Source organism: Alexandromys fortis, unplaced genomic scaffold (assembly GCF_014885135.2).
Source record: "Alexandromys fortis isolate MF-2015 unplaced genomic scaffold, M_Fortis_MF-2015_v1.1 scaffold_196, whole genome shotgun sequence".
Classification (NCBI taxonomy): Eukaryota; Metazoa; Chordata; class Mammalia; order Rodentia; family Cricetidae; genus Alexandromys; species Alexandromys fortis.
Window position 1 is genome coordinate 80,021 of NW_026068078.1, and position 17,073 is coordinate 97,093.

The 17,073-nt window shown below is 38.6% G+C and overlaps 1 protein-coding gene across 4 annotated transcripts in view; it reads left to right on the forward strand.

Annotated features, from left to right (window-relative positions):
- Nucleotides 1-17,073, forward strand: part of Bmpr1b (bone morphogenetic protein receptor type 1B) — a 78,899-nt gene that overhangs the window by 44,803 nt on the left and 17,023 nt on the right. For 2 of the 4 annotated variants that reach the window (XM_050121778.1, XM_050121779.1), the window contains exons 3-8: nt 2,722-2,819; nt 3,321-3,423; nt 7,558-7,654; nt 8,580-8,718; nt 14,966-15,158; nt 15,930-16,227. In XM_050121778.1, coding sequence (XP_049977735.1) covers nt 2,722-2,819; nt 3,321-3,423; nt 7,558-7,654; nt 8,580-8,718; nt 14,966-15,158; nt 15,930-16,227 — 928 coding nt within the window. Of the gene's footprint in view, nt 1-2,716; nt 2,820-3,320; nt 3,424-7,557; nt 7,655-8,579; nt 8,719-14,965; nt 15,159-15,929; nt 16,228-17,073 lie in introns of all 4 variants that reach the window. The other 2 variants (XM_050121776.1, XM_050121777.1) reach the window with 1 other exon arrangement.

Consider the following 17,073-nt stretch of genomic DNA (forward strand, 5'->3'; position numbering starts at 1 on the left):
CACTGCCCCTCTCATCCATAATCTTTACTGTAACCAAATGATTCATCCTGCATTCATCTATGAATTTCACTTCTTACAAATATTCCTACTTTGACTTCCTTCATGATTCTTACTCTTCCTTCATTAAAGGAATGTTGGCATAGCCTTGAACACCCAGGAAGCAGAATATTAAAAAAAAAACCTGATGGCAGGGGATAATTGTCCTTTATGACACCTAATAGCTGCTTCGGTGGTGGGCAGAGTTGGCCACCTTGGACTCAAGATCTGCTTGTTTCCCTTTGTGCTTGCTACAGAGTTAAAACCTCTTGAGTAGTGCATAGGTGTCCAGTTAATGCCCTGTACTAGACAGAGCGCTAGTGTGAAGTCTATAAAGTTTAGAAACTACATTTGCGGTGTTGCTGGTGATAAAAGTGAAATATGTCTCTCTTCCTTTCTTAATCTCCACATTTGATTTTTTATGTGAATTTATGACTTATGGTATAGTGATCCTTTTCTCCAGGATGCTTCTAGCTTCCTCTTTATCCCTAATACACACACACACACATACACACACACACACATACACACACACACACTGGATTTATTTTTATTTTATGTGTATAGGTATTTTGCCTGCATGTGTGTATGTGTACAATTGCATACAATGCCAAGACAAGCAAGAAGAGGGTTCTAGATATTTGGAACTGAAGTTACCATGTGGGTGCCAGGAATTAGACTCAGGTGTTCTGGAAGAAAACTAGCTGCTCTTAACTGCTGAGCAATATCGTCACCCCACCACACACACACTTCTTTGTATTTCTAACTCTCAGATCTGCAAACAGGCTTGTATATTCTTAAAGCTTGATTTACTCTCCCTAGTTTTTGTATTGTAAGTTCCCAGAAAATTTACTTTCTCTCTCTCTCTCTCTCTCTCTCTCTCTCTCTTCTTCTTCCTCTTCCTCTTCCTCTTCTCTCTCTCTCTCTCTCTCTCTCTCTCTCTCTCTCTCTCTCTCTCTCTCTCTCTCTTCCTTCATTTTTTTATTTCTAAACTGCCTTGATATTCATTTTGATACACTTTGATTTTGTTCAATGCATTAAATCATCTCAGATATAATGTATCATGTTGATTGCACTACTGTCTAAGAATTCCAAATACTTTCCACAAATATAGTCTAAATACGTAGAAAAAGCATCAGAAACCCACATGAGTCATATTTACTCATTTGTTTGGAGTGAAGGTCCATCTTATTTATTGCCTTCAGTATTGTGTGGTTTATATTCCCAGTGAGGTTTCAGTGAGTTGACTAAGAAGTTGAGCATGGATTGTTCAGAGGCAGTTTTTCTTCTACAACAATATTCATGCATTTGACCTTAGTCTAACACAGATTTATCACCGGCCCTTCCTCGCCATTCTTTAGTATGTTTCAGCTCTGCCCTTCTAGTTTCTATAAACTGAGACATGTCAGATCACTTGAGACTTAGAAACTAAGTAAACAATTGTAAGGATGTTGATGATAACTGAAGGGCTGGCTAATGCATGTCAGAATGCGGCTACCGCTAATGCGAGTAGACAGACCTACAAATCATGGCTAATACTGTTCTCGCAGCTTTGTTCCCATGACCTTTGAGATCTCCATTGTCATATTTGTCTTGGACACTGCACATGCATATGGATGAGAAAAGGATGAGAGATGTGGCTTCATACTTTATTTCTAAAGACACAGATGGCAATTTGTGACTTACATTGAAAATCCACAATATAAGGGGTGATTTATGAAAAGAATATAGCGGTTTGGATGCATGTACATACCAGTTGCTGTTTCTGGTTTAGTCCCGGGATAGCAGATCACAAGCGTGGGTGAATTAAGAGGCCCTCCATTCAAGGCCTGATGCTGTAACTATTTCTATTCAACTTTAAGTAGTGGTGTTTTTCTTATCAAGTCAGTTCTCCTGTTTGTAAAATGGGAATAGTATTTTCTTCTAATTATTGGTAAGCAAATTAAATATCAAACAGTTGAACATGATTTTTATCTGGAGAAACATTAAATTTTAGTTATGAAAAGCCTTTCTTTCTATTGTCCATTCTTATCCAAGTCCAAAAGTGTTTGCTGCCCTGCTTAATTTTTGGTTGTGCCCTGCCCACTCCCAAAGCAAATTACTAGGTACTATACCTTCACTGCATTGACTGTCAGGAGGGGCTGAGCTCACTCTTGCCTGTCTTCAACACCATGCCTTAGAGGGGGGTGTATTTCACTGCACCTGACGAAAGAGCCCAGCCCCTGATTGCACTGGCATAGGTTTCAGTCTTGGCTTACCACCACCCCCAAGTGACATTTAGAAAATTACTAGTCCACTCTGACCCTTAGTCTCCTCACATAAAGGTGAGGATAGTACTGTCTTCTTCAGGTTTTCTGTTTGGAAAGGTGATAGGGCCAATATAAGTTCACTAAGAGTGTAAAAGCCTTTTAATGGTATTTAATGACACATGGGAACTTTGATTTTTCTCTTCCCTGAGTTTCTGAGTGAAGGAGAAACTATATGTTTTTAATGATTGGTTCATCTACTTTCATAGATTCAAATATTGAGATGTCTTCAATAGTTTTCAATCTTAAAAAAAAGAATTCATTAACTTTTTCCTATTGTGACGAAGCCAGTGGTATTACGTTCATTTTATTTTTCTAAGTCATGTGTTTTTTTTTTTTTTCTCACCTTCTCGCTGCACCTGTTTGGTCTTCAGCACAGATGGGTACTGCTTTACAATGATAGAAGAAGATGACTCCGGAACGCCTGTGGTCACCTCTGGATGTCTAGGACTTGAAGGGTCAGATTTTCAGTGTCGCGTAAGGAAGATAACTTGAATTTACTTTGTAACTTACATTGGCTAATTTTCAAAAATATTCAAACAAAATTAACTAATCCTTTTGTTATGGCTATTCCATGTTGAACAGTTTGTAAAATAATTGAAAATTCTCATTGGCCAATTCTCTCCATTTTCAAACTATGTTTTTTTTTTTTAAATGAGCTATTAACATCATACTTAGTTTCCAATTAGACCATTTTTAAAATCCTGATTATTTATTGCTTAAACTGAGGCTACATTATTTGTTTATTCAATGTACGCTGGTTACTGCAAGTACAATAAAATTTTACTGAAATAGAAATGTTGCAATGGTACATGATAATTTGAAATAAATTTCCTAATGGAAAGTAGCATTTTCAAGACTTGAGCAAAATTATTCGAATTTTAAATATATTATCTAGTGACAATCTGGTAAATTTTAGATCATATTACATTGAAATTTAGAGGCAACCCACTAATAGCTGTTTGCATTCCATTTTAGGACACTCCCATTCCTCATCAAAGAAGATCAATCGAATGTTGCACGGAACGGAATGAATGTAATAAAGACCTACACCCTACTCTGCCTCCGCTGAAGAACAGAGGTAAGACAGGTGAGGGGGTACTTCATCTTACTGAGGATGAGCACCGGACTCCTTCTCCTTGCCAAATTCATTGGGCCTTGACCATTCTTGCCTTCAGTTTATTTTCTCACTTCCCATTGCACCTTTTTGGTCCTCAGCACAGATGGGTACTGCTTTACAATGACAAAAGGAGACGACTCTTGGAAGACTGTGGTCACCTCTGGATGTCTAGGACTCGAAGGGTCAGATTTTGAGTGTCGTGTAAGGAAGATAACTTGAATATACTTTGTAACTTACATTGGCTAATTTTCAAAAATATTCAAACAAAATTAACTAATCCTTTTGTTATGGCTATTCCGTGTTGAATAGTTTTTAAAATAATTGAAAATTCTCATTGGCCAGTTCTCTCTTCATTTTCAAACTGTTTTTTTTTTTAAATGAGCTACTAACATCATACTTAGTTTCCAATTAGTTTCCAACTAGACCATCTATAAAATCCTGATCATCTATTGCTTAAACTGAGGCTACATTATTTGTTTATTCAATGTACGCTACGGGAGCAGAGGGCTGAGGCAACATGGCATTATTAATGTCATTCAACAATTATACAAGCAGATCTTGGCTTAGTGCTGTGTATCGCTTCATTCTTACTTAGGATCTTTATCGTCCTGCGTCTCTCCACCTCTCCCCAGACAACTCCTGTTTTGAATGCTTGCATCATGCAGCCAAGAGGTAGAGAACACACAGGATTGCATGCTCACTCCTTAAAGTTATTCAGAATTGGGATTTAACTAAATCTATTATGCCATTGTACCCATTCAAAAATAAAGACCTTATACAAGACCAAATAAAGATTGTTTGGTCTGCCACATTTTTTTAATCTTCATAACAGATTAAATTAATCGCATATTTCTAAAATGGGGAACTTTTTTTTTACAGTTTTAACTTCAAAGTTTATAAAATTAAGTGTATTTAAAATGATGGTTGTTGCATACGTAAAGACTTTTTGGCACAGATTTCAACAACAGCTCCTAGATTTTCTTTTTCTTCCTTGTACTAATCCCAAACAAATAATTTGTAAATGTTGCGGTCCTAAGTCTTATTGCATAAGTCAAAATATGATGTTTCATGATTGGTTTTATTTCCTGAGAGCATATTACATACAAAACATAGTAGCACTTTGTATTTTTGATAACTTCATAAATATATTCCCACTTAAGTCTTGAAGCTTTTTAGATTAATTCCCATGAATTCACATAAGAAACTCACCATTTTCCTTATTACTTTTTCAAACAGTATCGTAAGTTTTAGGAATACAGAAATGAAGAAAATATTGCTTACAAAAGTATTGTTTGCTTATACTAAGGTATAAGAATTAACATATAAAATTAACTTACATTTGGTCAGGAGTATCTCACTAATAGAGCTAGATTACAATTCATATTAATGATGGCTTAGTATCTTTTCTGTCGCTGTAATAAAATGCCCTGACAAAAAGAAACTTTGAAAAAGATGATTTAATTTAAAATACCAGAGAGGTCAGGACTGGGGAGTCAGGGGAGACAAAAACAGTGAAACAGAAAAGAAAGTGAATCCGGGCTATCAAAACTCAAAATCCACCCTCATTGAAGCATTTCTTCCCTCAATGCTTTACCTCATAAAGGTTCATTAGCATTGCCAAACAGTGCCACCAGCTGAGGAAACTCAGTATGATGTGAACCCCTGAAAAGTGTCCCTAGATTTGCCTTTTTGGAGTAGGAAACCCCTCAAGCTCTTTCCTTTCAGAAATTGGGGCTCTAACCTGGTAGAATCTTGTCTCCAGGGCACCTTTCCTGGTGTTGCAAAGCAGCCCAGCAGAGTTCCTGTCAGTGGTGATACACTCATCAACAGTGATGAACTTTTCAGCACATGGCTTGGCTGAAACCCTAAGTTCCTTAGGACCCTTTTTCTCCCCGGAAACTGCAGGTTTTAAAATTTCTTTTGTCCCATTGGCTTTGTTTTTCCATTGTTGGCATGCACAAGAGTAATCAAGGATAACCATGCCACAGACTCCATGCTCTGCTGCCTGAAACTTCGTCTGCCACAGCAATTAGTCTGTGCTTTTGAATTCAGCCTTAAATAAATTCTTAGCACATAAGTAGAATGTAGCTGATTATTTGCCGATATATCACATGAATGGCCAGTAGCCCAGCTGCCCTTTGAGTCCTTGCTCCGCTCTGAATCTTGTAGAGATGTGCCTCCAGTGTTCCATGTTGCCCCCAACCCTGTTTTCAAGCATTCATAGAAATGGCCCACTCAGCTCTGCCACAGTACTTTCCTGTCTGAGGTTCTGAAGTCTTCTACAGCCCTCTGAAAACCATCATCGCCAAGTTCGCTGCAGAAGCAAATCTACCTTTCTGTCACCAACTTCTGTAATGGTTCCTTTTCTGTTGCTATGTAGAATATCCTGACAAAAGGGAGCTTTGCAGAGAAATTCCTTATTTTGACATCCGAATACACATGGTCCTTTATGGTGTAGAAAGCATCACCGCAGGACTGTGAGGCTGGACATAATAGAGGTAGTTCGAAGTCAAATGGCAGGATAGCACAATAGCCTCAGAGAAGTGACCCCTGAACAAGAATCAAGGATGAACAGGAATTTACTAAATGGGTTAGACAAAATATTAAATGAGAATTAGAATGACTAATGTAAGCCAGGTGTTATACCAACCCGTCTGAATTCTACAACTCCGAGGCATTTGGGGTGGATGTTCCCATTTAAAGATGAAAACCTTCAGTATAAACGTGTGACAAAATTCAGTTTTGTTATGAACCAGCTGTCTCTCAGAGGGAACCAGCTTGCCATCAGAGTTCTCAGTTGGTTCTACTCCCTGAGAAGTTGCAGGGACAGCATAGGTAGAAATGTGCTGTCCCAGAAGAGTCCCGGGTGATTCCCTTTTCTTCATGGATGTCTGGAAGGGTTTCTTCCAGGAATATTTATGTTAATACTCCAAGTGCAGACAATGACAGAGTAGCATGAGACTAACATGACCAATGGAAACAGAGGTTTATTGATAATGATCAATTGTTCATAAACCAAAAATGTAGACAGCCGACTTGACTGCAAGAGAGGGTTATCGTGGAAAAGGAAAGTACAGAAGAACACTAGCTTTAAGTACAGTGCTCACTGGCGAAGAAGGACTTCCTTAGGTCCTTGTGGTTTTGCTCCTGTCATAAGTCAGAAATGTAATGAGTAATAAACACATGGTCGGCAGTTCACAGTGTAGTCTGTCCTTGGCATCTATAAAAAGGCAAAGGGAATCTGAGTTTTAGGGAAATTATATCATCAGAGTAAAAAATTCTGGGTTTACGTACTGGAAATTAACTATGACCCTGTGGTTAGATTTAATTTTATTAGAGAAATATTCTCTTTGGATTCCTATAAAAATGTAGAGTTGTCTTAAAATTAGAAAGATAATGTAAGCTGTGTTTTTCAGTATAAGCAAAGATTCCAGTCTTGACGTTTATATACAGGACATAGAAGAAAGGAAAAAAAAGCAATTGTAGACCATTTGCTTTTAAGGACCTATAAATTGTTTTTATTTTTTAACATGTATTAAGCAGTGTGTTCTAAACAGTATATGTGCTGAGCTTCACTCCTGTTTATTGTGATAGCTTTTTAGACAGTATCTATATATCATAGCTATATGATATATATAATTTACAGCATTTGAGGAGGTCTTATGCTTTACACTTATCAGAAAGCAGCTTTGGGTATAATGAATATAGATTTACTTTTGTTTCCTGTCCAAAGAATATTCCAGATGCCAGGTGAGAAGATCCTACAAACCCACCCATACACATGAGCTCCTGCTTGGCCGTTAGTCTCAGGGACACATTTATTCCTCATAAATGTAAACCTCCCGTGGTTTAATTGTGTCAGGTCAGTTCCATCCATAGTGGATTCTCGTGCTGATGAAATACACATCTGGCTGAGTGGATTCATCCTAGCTAAACATGCAGTTTTGAGTGTATATGTGTATCTTCTCACAGCATGCTAAAGTTGTTTTTTTTTTTTTTCCCTGTATTTTGCTTATCCTGCTTTAATGAAACTTTGGGAAGGAGTTCATTCCTTTTAAGTAAAAGCATGTGCTGTTCTGTGGCTTTCTTTTTCAGATTTTGTTGATGGACCTATACACCACAAGGCCTTACTTATATCTGTGACTGTCTGTAGTTTCCTCTTGGTCCTCATTATCTTATTCTGTTACTTCAGGTGAGTAATAGATAGACACATGGAGTTGTACACTCAGAGTGAGATCCCCACATGAATATTTTTTACTGCTTTGCCTGTCAGGGGTTTGCATCATAGCATTTTTGGCCCCCCAGATCTTAGGTTTATCTGAGAAGATCTATTACCATTGACAAAGACTTACCGCAGTGAAGCTATAAGTAGACGCCTGTCTCATTTCAGACATCACAACTTCGCAGATAAAGTTTTCATCCCTAAGGAAACATGGAAAAATGGAAAATTTAGTGACTAGTTATGACTTGGGTTTAAGTCTAAGCAAAGAAGAAACCATATGGGAGTCTGAGTACTTTCAGTAATTCCTTATTTCCTGACTACAAAATTCCTCGAGTATTAGAGCATTTATTGAGCAAACATTAAAATAAACTAAGTTTAGTTAAATAAAAGTTTTTTCATCAAAAACTCATTTTCTACTTTGTGAAATATAAAGGTTTTAAATGTCCATATAATTTGAGCGTCCTAATATTCAAGCATAACATTCTATGAATACATAAATTAGTTGACTGAAATAAATTTTTGAAGAATTGCAATAGCATATTTTAAGCTTTAGTTTTATGTCATGGTTATTGAATGGTCTTATACATTTTCTTATGTGAAAGAGTCTCTGCATACTTTTGTAAATGAAAAACTTGTATATTTAATTACCTAGGGAACTTAAAGGAAATGCATCTAGGAAGCGGATATTGAAGCTACTTGGAAATGTTAACAGAATATAGTCTACTGTATAGCAATTGAAAGACATAGAAAAGAAAAAGATTGTACATGATTGAACGAAAAGCATTCCAAGGGTAGCAAATAGCATTTGATCTTGCGTTTGTTGCTAAACTTCATGATTAACATTTGTGCATGACACATTTAGGTTCTTAATAGTATCTTCCTCATCCACACTTAGGTATAAAAGACAAGAAGCCAGGCCTCGGTACAGCATTGGGCTTGAGCAAGATGAGACTTATATTCCTCCTGGAGAGTCCCTGAGAGACTTGATTGAGCAGTCTCAGAGCTCGGGAAGTGGATCGGGTCTCCCTCTGCTGGTAGGAGAAGAATATAACATGAATTTCAAGGAAATGTGTTCTGAGGGGAAAAGTCAGTTTCACCTTACAGAGCAGTAGACTCTGAGAATGCTCTGTAGGCATTAGGCCTCTGATCTTAGATGTATGGCTTCCTGGTAACATTTGACAAGCTGAGGGTGAGGTTATTGTTCTTTAACGTAAGTGTCTGGTTATAAACCAGACCCTCAGACATCCTGATCAAGAGTGGGCTAGAAAAATATTAAATGTTTTTGGGAGGATAGTGTTACTGTACTTTGATCTGGCTATTGAAGACCAAAGTATTACCACCGGCATCTGCAAAGAAAGGCGGCTGGATTTCAGCTGCAGAGTGAGGTTTCAGGTTGATGTCTGAGCTATCCATTCTGGAGAGGTTAATTTCTGAGAGTCGGGACTGTCAACTCCGACAAGAACATATTCAAATCCAACCGATTCATTGCAATCCGAGTCGCATGACTTGGCCGAGAAAAGTGTTTCATTCTTTTATAGACCACTGAGTAAGGTTGTTGGAATGAAGGAAAGATATTTTTAATGAAAACTAATTTCCTTAATGAGCGTTATTATTTTAGAGAGAGGTGAGGTATATATGAATATGTGTGGGTACGCACATGCGATGATCAGAGGCAACTTGGAGAAACTGGTCCTTCACGGTGCGCTTATGGAGGATTGAATTCAGTCTCGGGGGCAAGTACTTTCCCTCACTGACTCACTGAGCCATCTTGCTGGTCTCTTAGAAACTCCAAAGATTGACAGTCAGGCTTCAGGCTCTGCTTCTGAATTGCTTGTCTTCGGGCCTGTTTCATCTTACAACCTTGTATTTACCTTTACAGTTACATTTGGAGACCACACAGAAAATAGCCTGTACATGGGCAGTCATGTTAGTCATGATAAGCAGAATGATAGTACTTAGGGCTTTAAAACTTGCCCAGGTTCTGATGATTAAATAATTGTTTTTTATTTTTATGATTATTAATTCATTAATTCCATTAATTCATTTGTAGCAATTCTAATTACAGTGTTTGTAACTCTTTAGCGTTGTAATCTTTTTAAAAGTACAAATAGGGAAACCCAATTGGTACTAATAAATTAGTTGCTTCTGCTCTTGGAGTTCTAACTGATTTGAGTTTAGTGTCTCCTAACTCATCTTATTAAGCTGTCATTGCCTTTCTTGAATCCTGCTTTTCATCTTTGCCCAGATACAACAGTCTAACACCTCCCCTGGTCTGTAGATTTTCTTTTCTCGCTTCCTATGGCCAGCATTTAAGCACCACCTGACTCCTGCTTTTTCCCTGCTCCCCTGCCTGCAGCCTGATCACCAGCATCACCTCTGAGCAGCTGTTCTCCAAACAAAACACAGGCCCCTCTGTTTTCAAATGCAATCACTTGCTGGCACATTTCTCTCGTTTATGGCTCAAGGCCTCCTTCATGTTACCTCTCAACACTTTTCAGTTATCTCAGCCTGGAGCCTAGATGCCTTTTGTCATTACACAGTCTTTTTATACTAATGTTGCAGTTTAATTGGCAGGCCTTACTTGAGGGTGGGATATACCCTATTGTATTCTCTTTCCATTTTTCCCAGGGTCTCTCCAGTCCATTACAAGGATGCTCAGGTATTTGTTGTGAAGAGCTTTTAGCTCTAGAGTTTTACCATCCGCGGGGATCCTAATTACTCTAGATCCCAGCCCATCACCAGTGTTTGGCTTCTCTCTAGATCTGCTTTTCGTTGCTGCAGCAAAATACTTGAGAAAACAAATGGAGGCATTCTTAATTTTTATTTATTTTTTCATACACTGTGTTTTCATCATGCTTTAACCTTCTCCAACTCCTCTGAGATCCTCCCTACTTTCCTGCCCACTTGACTTCATGTTCTCTCTTCTAGGAACACAAAACAAAACAGAACAGAACAACAACAAAACAAAGCGCAAAATAAAAATAATACTACAAAATATCCAAACAAAATAAAAGCCCATAACAAAATTCATGGTGTATGATTTTGTTGTTGTTGTTGTTGTTGTTGGCCAACTACTCTTAGGCATAGGATCTGCCCTGGACGGTGGTTGATAGACCCAGTGACACTCCATTGGAACAAACTGATTTTCCCTTTGCCAGTAGGAATTAGTCGCAAATAGCTTCTTTGATAGGGGTGGGACCCTGTGTCCACTTTCTACTTCTAGTGCTAGGATTTGGTCTGGCTTGAGCTTGTGCATGCTGTTATCGTTTCTGTGACTTTATATGTGTATCAGTCCTGTTGTGTCTTGAAGACACTGTTTCTCTGGAGTCATTAAACAATGACTGTCACCATCATTCTATCTTCTTTTTCACATAGATCTCTGATCCTTGAGTAGTAGAGGGGTTTGATGAAGATATCCCATTTAGGACTAAGTGCTCCAAAGTTTCCCTCTGCATAATGTCCAGTTGTGGGTCTCTGTGTTAATTCCCATCTACTGCAAGAAAAGACTTCTCTGATGAAAATTGAGTGATTCAGTCATTTCTGGTCATAGCAATATGGCATTAGGAATCATTTTATTAATAATTTCCTGTAGCAGAATAATAGTTGTAGGCTTTCCCCTAGTCCCATGACTTACCAAGTCTGAGATCCGTGGCCACTTCAGTGTGGTCAGATGTGGGGTCAGTCTCATGGAATGGGCCTTGAATTCCATCAGAAAGTTGTTGATGATACCCATTGCACCTTTTGTACCAGTGTATCTTGCAGGCAAGTCACTGCTGTAGTTGACAGGGTTTGTAGCTAGTCATTACTGATGATTGCCTCTCTTCTGATAGTGTCCTAGAACTGTTAACACTATAGATTCTCTTGCTAGATTGGCTGGTTTGTCCAAGCCAGAGATTGTCCTTTGAAAATATATTCCTGTTGATTATTTATAGTAGCCCCATGAAATAAGAAAGCCAGGTGGAGATAGAGTCTAAGAAATGCATCTCTAGACAGTTGTATTGTCATGTGAACATTAAAGCATGTTTTCACACAAAGTAATATAGCTCTATTACCACTAGGAAATTTAATCTTCTAAGATCATTATTGTTTATACAGATTATCATTGACCAAAAAACCCAATATGTATCACTTGGCTGAACGAGATATACATTAATATATTTTTGCATTAATTTAGCGATATAGTCCCAGTTAAGTCAATCAGTATATGGAGAAGCCAGATTCTAATTCACACTGAGCCTCTAGAATCCATGTTATTGACACTCTTAACATGTGAAATATTAGTTGAGTAAGAAAATTGTATGGGTAGCAGCCTAGAAAAGAGGCTCCCAGGAGACCTAGATCCGTGAAAAAGTAATATCATCTCAGCATTATGGCTATGCTATCTAGTCTTAAGATGTGAACTTTGAGATAAACATTGAGAAGAGAGTATCGTTAAGGGAATGGCTTTCTCACCTGATTGGTTGCTTTTTTAAAGGCGGTGGGAAACTTTACTTATAGTAATTTAATATATGTTGGTCATTTTTATGGCAGATAGCCAAGATAGCCAGCTAATATAGAGACATCTTTGTTTGGGCTCATAAGGCTAGAGGGTTGTCTGGGGTTGCTTGTCCTCTTGGTTTTGGCTGTGGTTGCACACTCAGGTGAAATTTCATGGCAGAACAGAGCTATTCATCTCCCCACAGGAAGTGAAACAAGAAATTGAGAGACCTATAGTTTCCTTTGTTGCCACATTCCCTGTGACCTAAAGAGTTCCTACCAGACCCCATGTCTTAAAGTTCCCACTTTCTCATCTTTGAACCAAGCGGGAGAGCAAACTCTGAACACACAGACCTTTGGGTGACACTTAAGGTAGAAATTATAACAAATTACTATAAATTTTATCTGCATACTCAACTGAAAGGTTTCTGTACCCCGATATTAAGCCTCTCCGCTGACACAGCCAATCAAATTGAGCCAATTAAAAATTAATAAGTCCAAGTTTAGCTGAGGAAAGCATTCCTGAGTGGCCCTTGGGGAAGAAAAGAAATTCACGAGAGAGAACCATGTGGCAAGTTGGGTGTCCTTGCCTTAAATAACCTGTAGGCGTGGGGTCAGGTATGGGGGGGGGCGTCGAGCTACCATGAGGGCTTTCTCAGGGCTCCCCAGCTGGAGATGGCAAACATCAACTTTAATAAAAATTGTTGAACCTGATTTGGATAAAAAAAATTTATGTGCAGAATGAGAAGGAACATTGGTGAAATAAAAAACTGAAGTCAGTGTTTAAATTTCAAGCATATGTTCGGGTTCTTTGACGATATAATCTTAAAATTGTGAGTAAGATTTCGTTTCTAAGTCTAAGTTAATGACAGTGTGCCTTGGAGGTCTGTTGTTTCTGTCCCATTAACATTGTGATCGCTATTAGCACATTCACAGAGAAGACATCTCATTGCTGGACAAGAAGCAGAGCTGTTTGTTAGGCAGGGTTCCTTAGATTCACAGAGCAATGCCTGTGCATCTGTTAGGGGAATGTGCTAGCTTTAATAACTATAGTAAGTTCCCCTCCAGGTGGATGCTCTAACTGCTCCATACCTGTCTCTCGGCTGCCTGTGCTCTCTTGATGCTTCTGTCATAATGTCAGGGGTGTGGACATAGAGTATACCAATGGTTGCCTTCTCCAGAATGCCTAACTCTGTGATGGGGAGGCTGCTATATGCATCTGCTGGTCTGCTTCTTTCTACCTCACTTCATGATTTCTAGACCCCTGGTAGTCCTTTGATTTTTAAAATCTTAACTTTAGAAAAAAAAAGTTTTCTTTTGTAACAAGATTTAATTTTTTTTTTGGTCAATGTCAGGAACAGTTTTAAGAATAAACTCTGGACCTCTGAGGAAGGAATATGCAGAATAATGTCCATATCCAAGCTTTAGAATCTGTTATGTTGTCTGGCAGGGGGGATTTAGGCTGCTAGCCCTTGGAACCTGGCAGTGAGAGAATTAGTTATCACAACGTAATGATCCTAAAAATTCAGAAACAGAAAGAAAAACCTTAAGCTTTTAGCTGATGTATACAAAGAAGAGTTTGCATTTATTATGGTAAGATTTTGCTAGTATTATACGCTGGCTGACTTGCTTATTAATTTGAGATATTATCCTATGTAGATCAGGCTGCCCTTCACCACACAGTCTATCTACTTGGCCTCCTGAGTCCTGAGACTATGGGAGTGTGCCCCCAGACCTGGCTGTTCATTCTGTCTGTCTACTTTCCAGATTATGTAAACTGCCTCCAGTAGTTCCTCCTTTCAGCTAGGACACCACTGATGAGTACGGATGATATAAACACCATGAAGACAGAGTCGTTTCATTCCCATTAACTCAATGCCCCCCCCCCATTTTTGTAATTCTTCAGCTCTATTTTATAGATTATTAAATGAACTTTGTCTCCAACTTGTTAACTTTCTTTTGCCTGTTTTCCTGTATGGACTACTGTTTTGTGGCTCCATTCTGTATTTTTCACCACCATAAATTTTCTGTATTTATCGCTATTTCAAATGTACAGGTTTNTTTTTTTTTTTTTTTTTTTTTTTTTTTTTTTTTTTTTTTTTTTTACCGTCTCACCTCACTTGCCTAGTCCTCATTTAGTTTCTTTTTCTTAAACATTTTCTGCGCTGCTTGGCATTTTGTAACTAAAAATCCCACAATGTAATTGGAAGGAGTTCTAACCTGCCAGGCGGGGGTGCTCAATCTCATTTGCAGTGGCCTTTCCTTTCTGTTTTGTTTCTGCTGAGCTCTCCTTTCCCACTTCATCCTTTCATTTTGTTTTGTCGTTTGTTTTCTCTGCTCTTCCCCAATTTAGGAATTTTGATAAATTCCCTTGTGCATCCAATATTTTTTTCTTATTTAATGGATCCATAGTTTGTTCTGTGGTGGCGAGAATTCCTTCAGACTATTCAATAAGTCATTGTAATAGTAGAATAACCTTGATCTGTCAGGTATGAGTTACTGTGAAGCCATTTGTTTTCTTTGTTCTCTATGAAAATTGCAATATGTAGAACGGAGAGTGGAATGTCTAATTATTTGGAAGCAGTATTTGACTATTTAAAATGGGCAAGCATCCATCTGAAATGCGCTTGAGAGAACAGCATAAATTAGTAAATATAAAGAACTCGTGTGTATAGAGAATAATACTGACTACACATTTTCCCACGTAGTCATTGCTCCCCCGCCCCCCGCAGCACAATGGAGATAAAGTTTAAACAGATGCATAGTGTTGTAAATATATTAATGGCATGTCTTGGGCTTTGCCAGGTCCAAAGGACAATAGCTAAGCAAATTCAGATGGTGAAGCAAATTGGAAAAGGTCGCTATGGGGAAGTGTGGATGGGAAAGTGGCGTGGAGAAAAAGTAGCTGTGAAAGTGTTCTTCACCACGGAGGAAGCCAGCTGGTTCCGAGAGACAGAGATTTATCAGACGGTCCTGATGAGGCATGAAAACATTCTGGGTGAGTCACAGTCTACACAGCAATTGTTGGGGTTTTGTCACATTCTTCTGTCTTTCTCTCCACATCTGCATGTGAACTCATCTGTCTAGACCGATTATGAAACTTACAGATTCTTTCTCTTTGGAGTGAGCCCAGAGCCCATAAACTTCTCACAAAAGACGTCACAAGAGGCATGACTACGGTGCTTCTGTGGATGGGTGGTGGCCTGGAAATGCAATACTCACCAGTGATTTACCTCTTTCTTTAGAAACAGGAAGTACAAATGAAATACTAGAATTCCTTAAGGTTTCTTAGGGATTTGAAGGACCATATTTGGGTTTTAATGTTGTAAAAAGTTTTAGGCGTTTTTATTTGCAGCATGTGTTTATAGCAAGTGTTTATGTTCAGAATTGATTTCATTTTCCTTTCCTCAGGCTAGATGTGATCTACATGGGTCAAGTTAGTAGAAGAGGATCCAGTCAGTGAAGTAGAAGGCCTGATTTTAGCCTTTCATATAACATACCTTACATGTAACTTCAGTACCATAAAGGAATTTCTATACTACTGGTCAGAGAGTGATTTCAGATCCAAACTCTTAGTTTTTCTTCCTCCCTCCAATTTTGATCACATCTGCTTGGTATTAGTACTTTAACGCTATCATAGGCATAGTCAGAAAACTGAGCGAGGTGCTAATCCAAAGACATCTGGAGAGGAAGAATATTTGAGCATATGAATTATTCCTCATTCTGTCCAGGAAACACATCTAATCCTCTTTACTCTTTTGCCTTTTAGGGTTTATTGCTGCAGATATTAAAGGGACTGGGTCCTGGACTCAGTTATACCTCATCACAGACTATCATGAAAATGGTTCTCTTTATGACTATCTGAAATCCACCACCCTAGATGCAAAGTCCATGCTGAGGTTAGCCTACTCTTCCGTCAGCGGCCTTTGCCACTTACACACGGAAATCTTCAGTACTCAAGGCAAACCAGCAATCGCCCATAGAGACCTGAAAAGTAAGAACATCCTGGTGAAGAAAAATGGGACCTGCTGCATCGCAGACCTGGGCTTGGCTGTCAAGTTTATCAGGTTAGTCTCTAAGTCAACACCCATTCTTTCTGAGTGCCCCTCTTCTAAGATAATTCAATGGTTGATGAATATCATAGACTTCAACTCTTTTGGAGATAAAAATATCACCATTTTCTTTGTAACATGCTGTTTTGGGGTCAGCCCTAGGTACCATGAGAAAGCAGGCTAAACAAGCCATGGGGCACAAACCAGTAAGCAGCTGTCCTCCAAGGTTTCTGCTTCAGTTACTACCTCCAGGTTCTAACCTTGACCTCCTTCCTGCCCTGGCTTTTCTGAATGTAATTACATTCTACTGTAAGGTGGAACAAACTCTTTCTTCATCAGGTTGATTTTGGTCAATGATGTTTTTTGACATCCATACAGATCCTACGATGATGCCTGAGAAGCTATTGCCAGAGTTCTGCATAACGTTTGTAATTATGGGGAGGTTTCAGGAAGAATCAGCAGCTATGGAAGAAAAGGCCATATTTTATTTGTGTGTAGGACAGTAAGGATTACATTGTAAAGGTTTGAAAGAAGTACTATAAAACCAAGGAACAAAGCAACTGATATTCAGCGCTGTTATAATGTAGCTTAAATAGAGAACATAGCACCTGGGCAGGCACCCTCGCACTTGCTGGTGGTGGTGTGCAGACCCTGCAGGCTCTTTGGTACATTGATAGCCCCTACACAGTAGGGATGGTTTCACACCAAGGAGCCTGGGACTCTTATCTCTGTCTCTTTAATGGAGGACATGTGTCCAACCGTGTAACCCAATACAAAATCACAAACTTAAAACATTTTTTTTGTTGTTGCAATTTTACTTTTGTAATACAGTTAGAAAATTCTTCAGTGTGAACTTTGTAT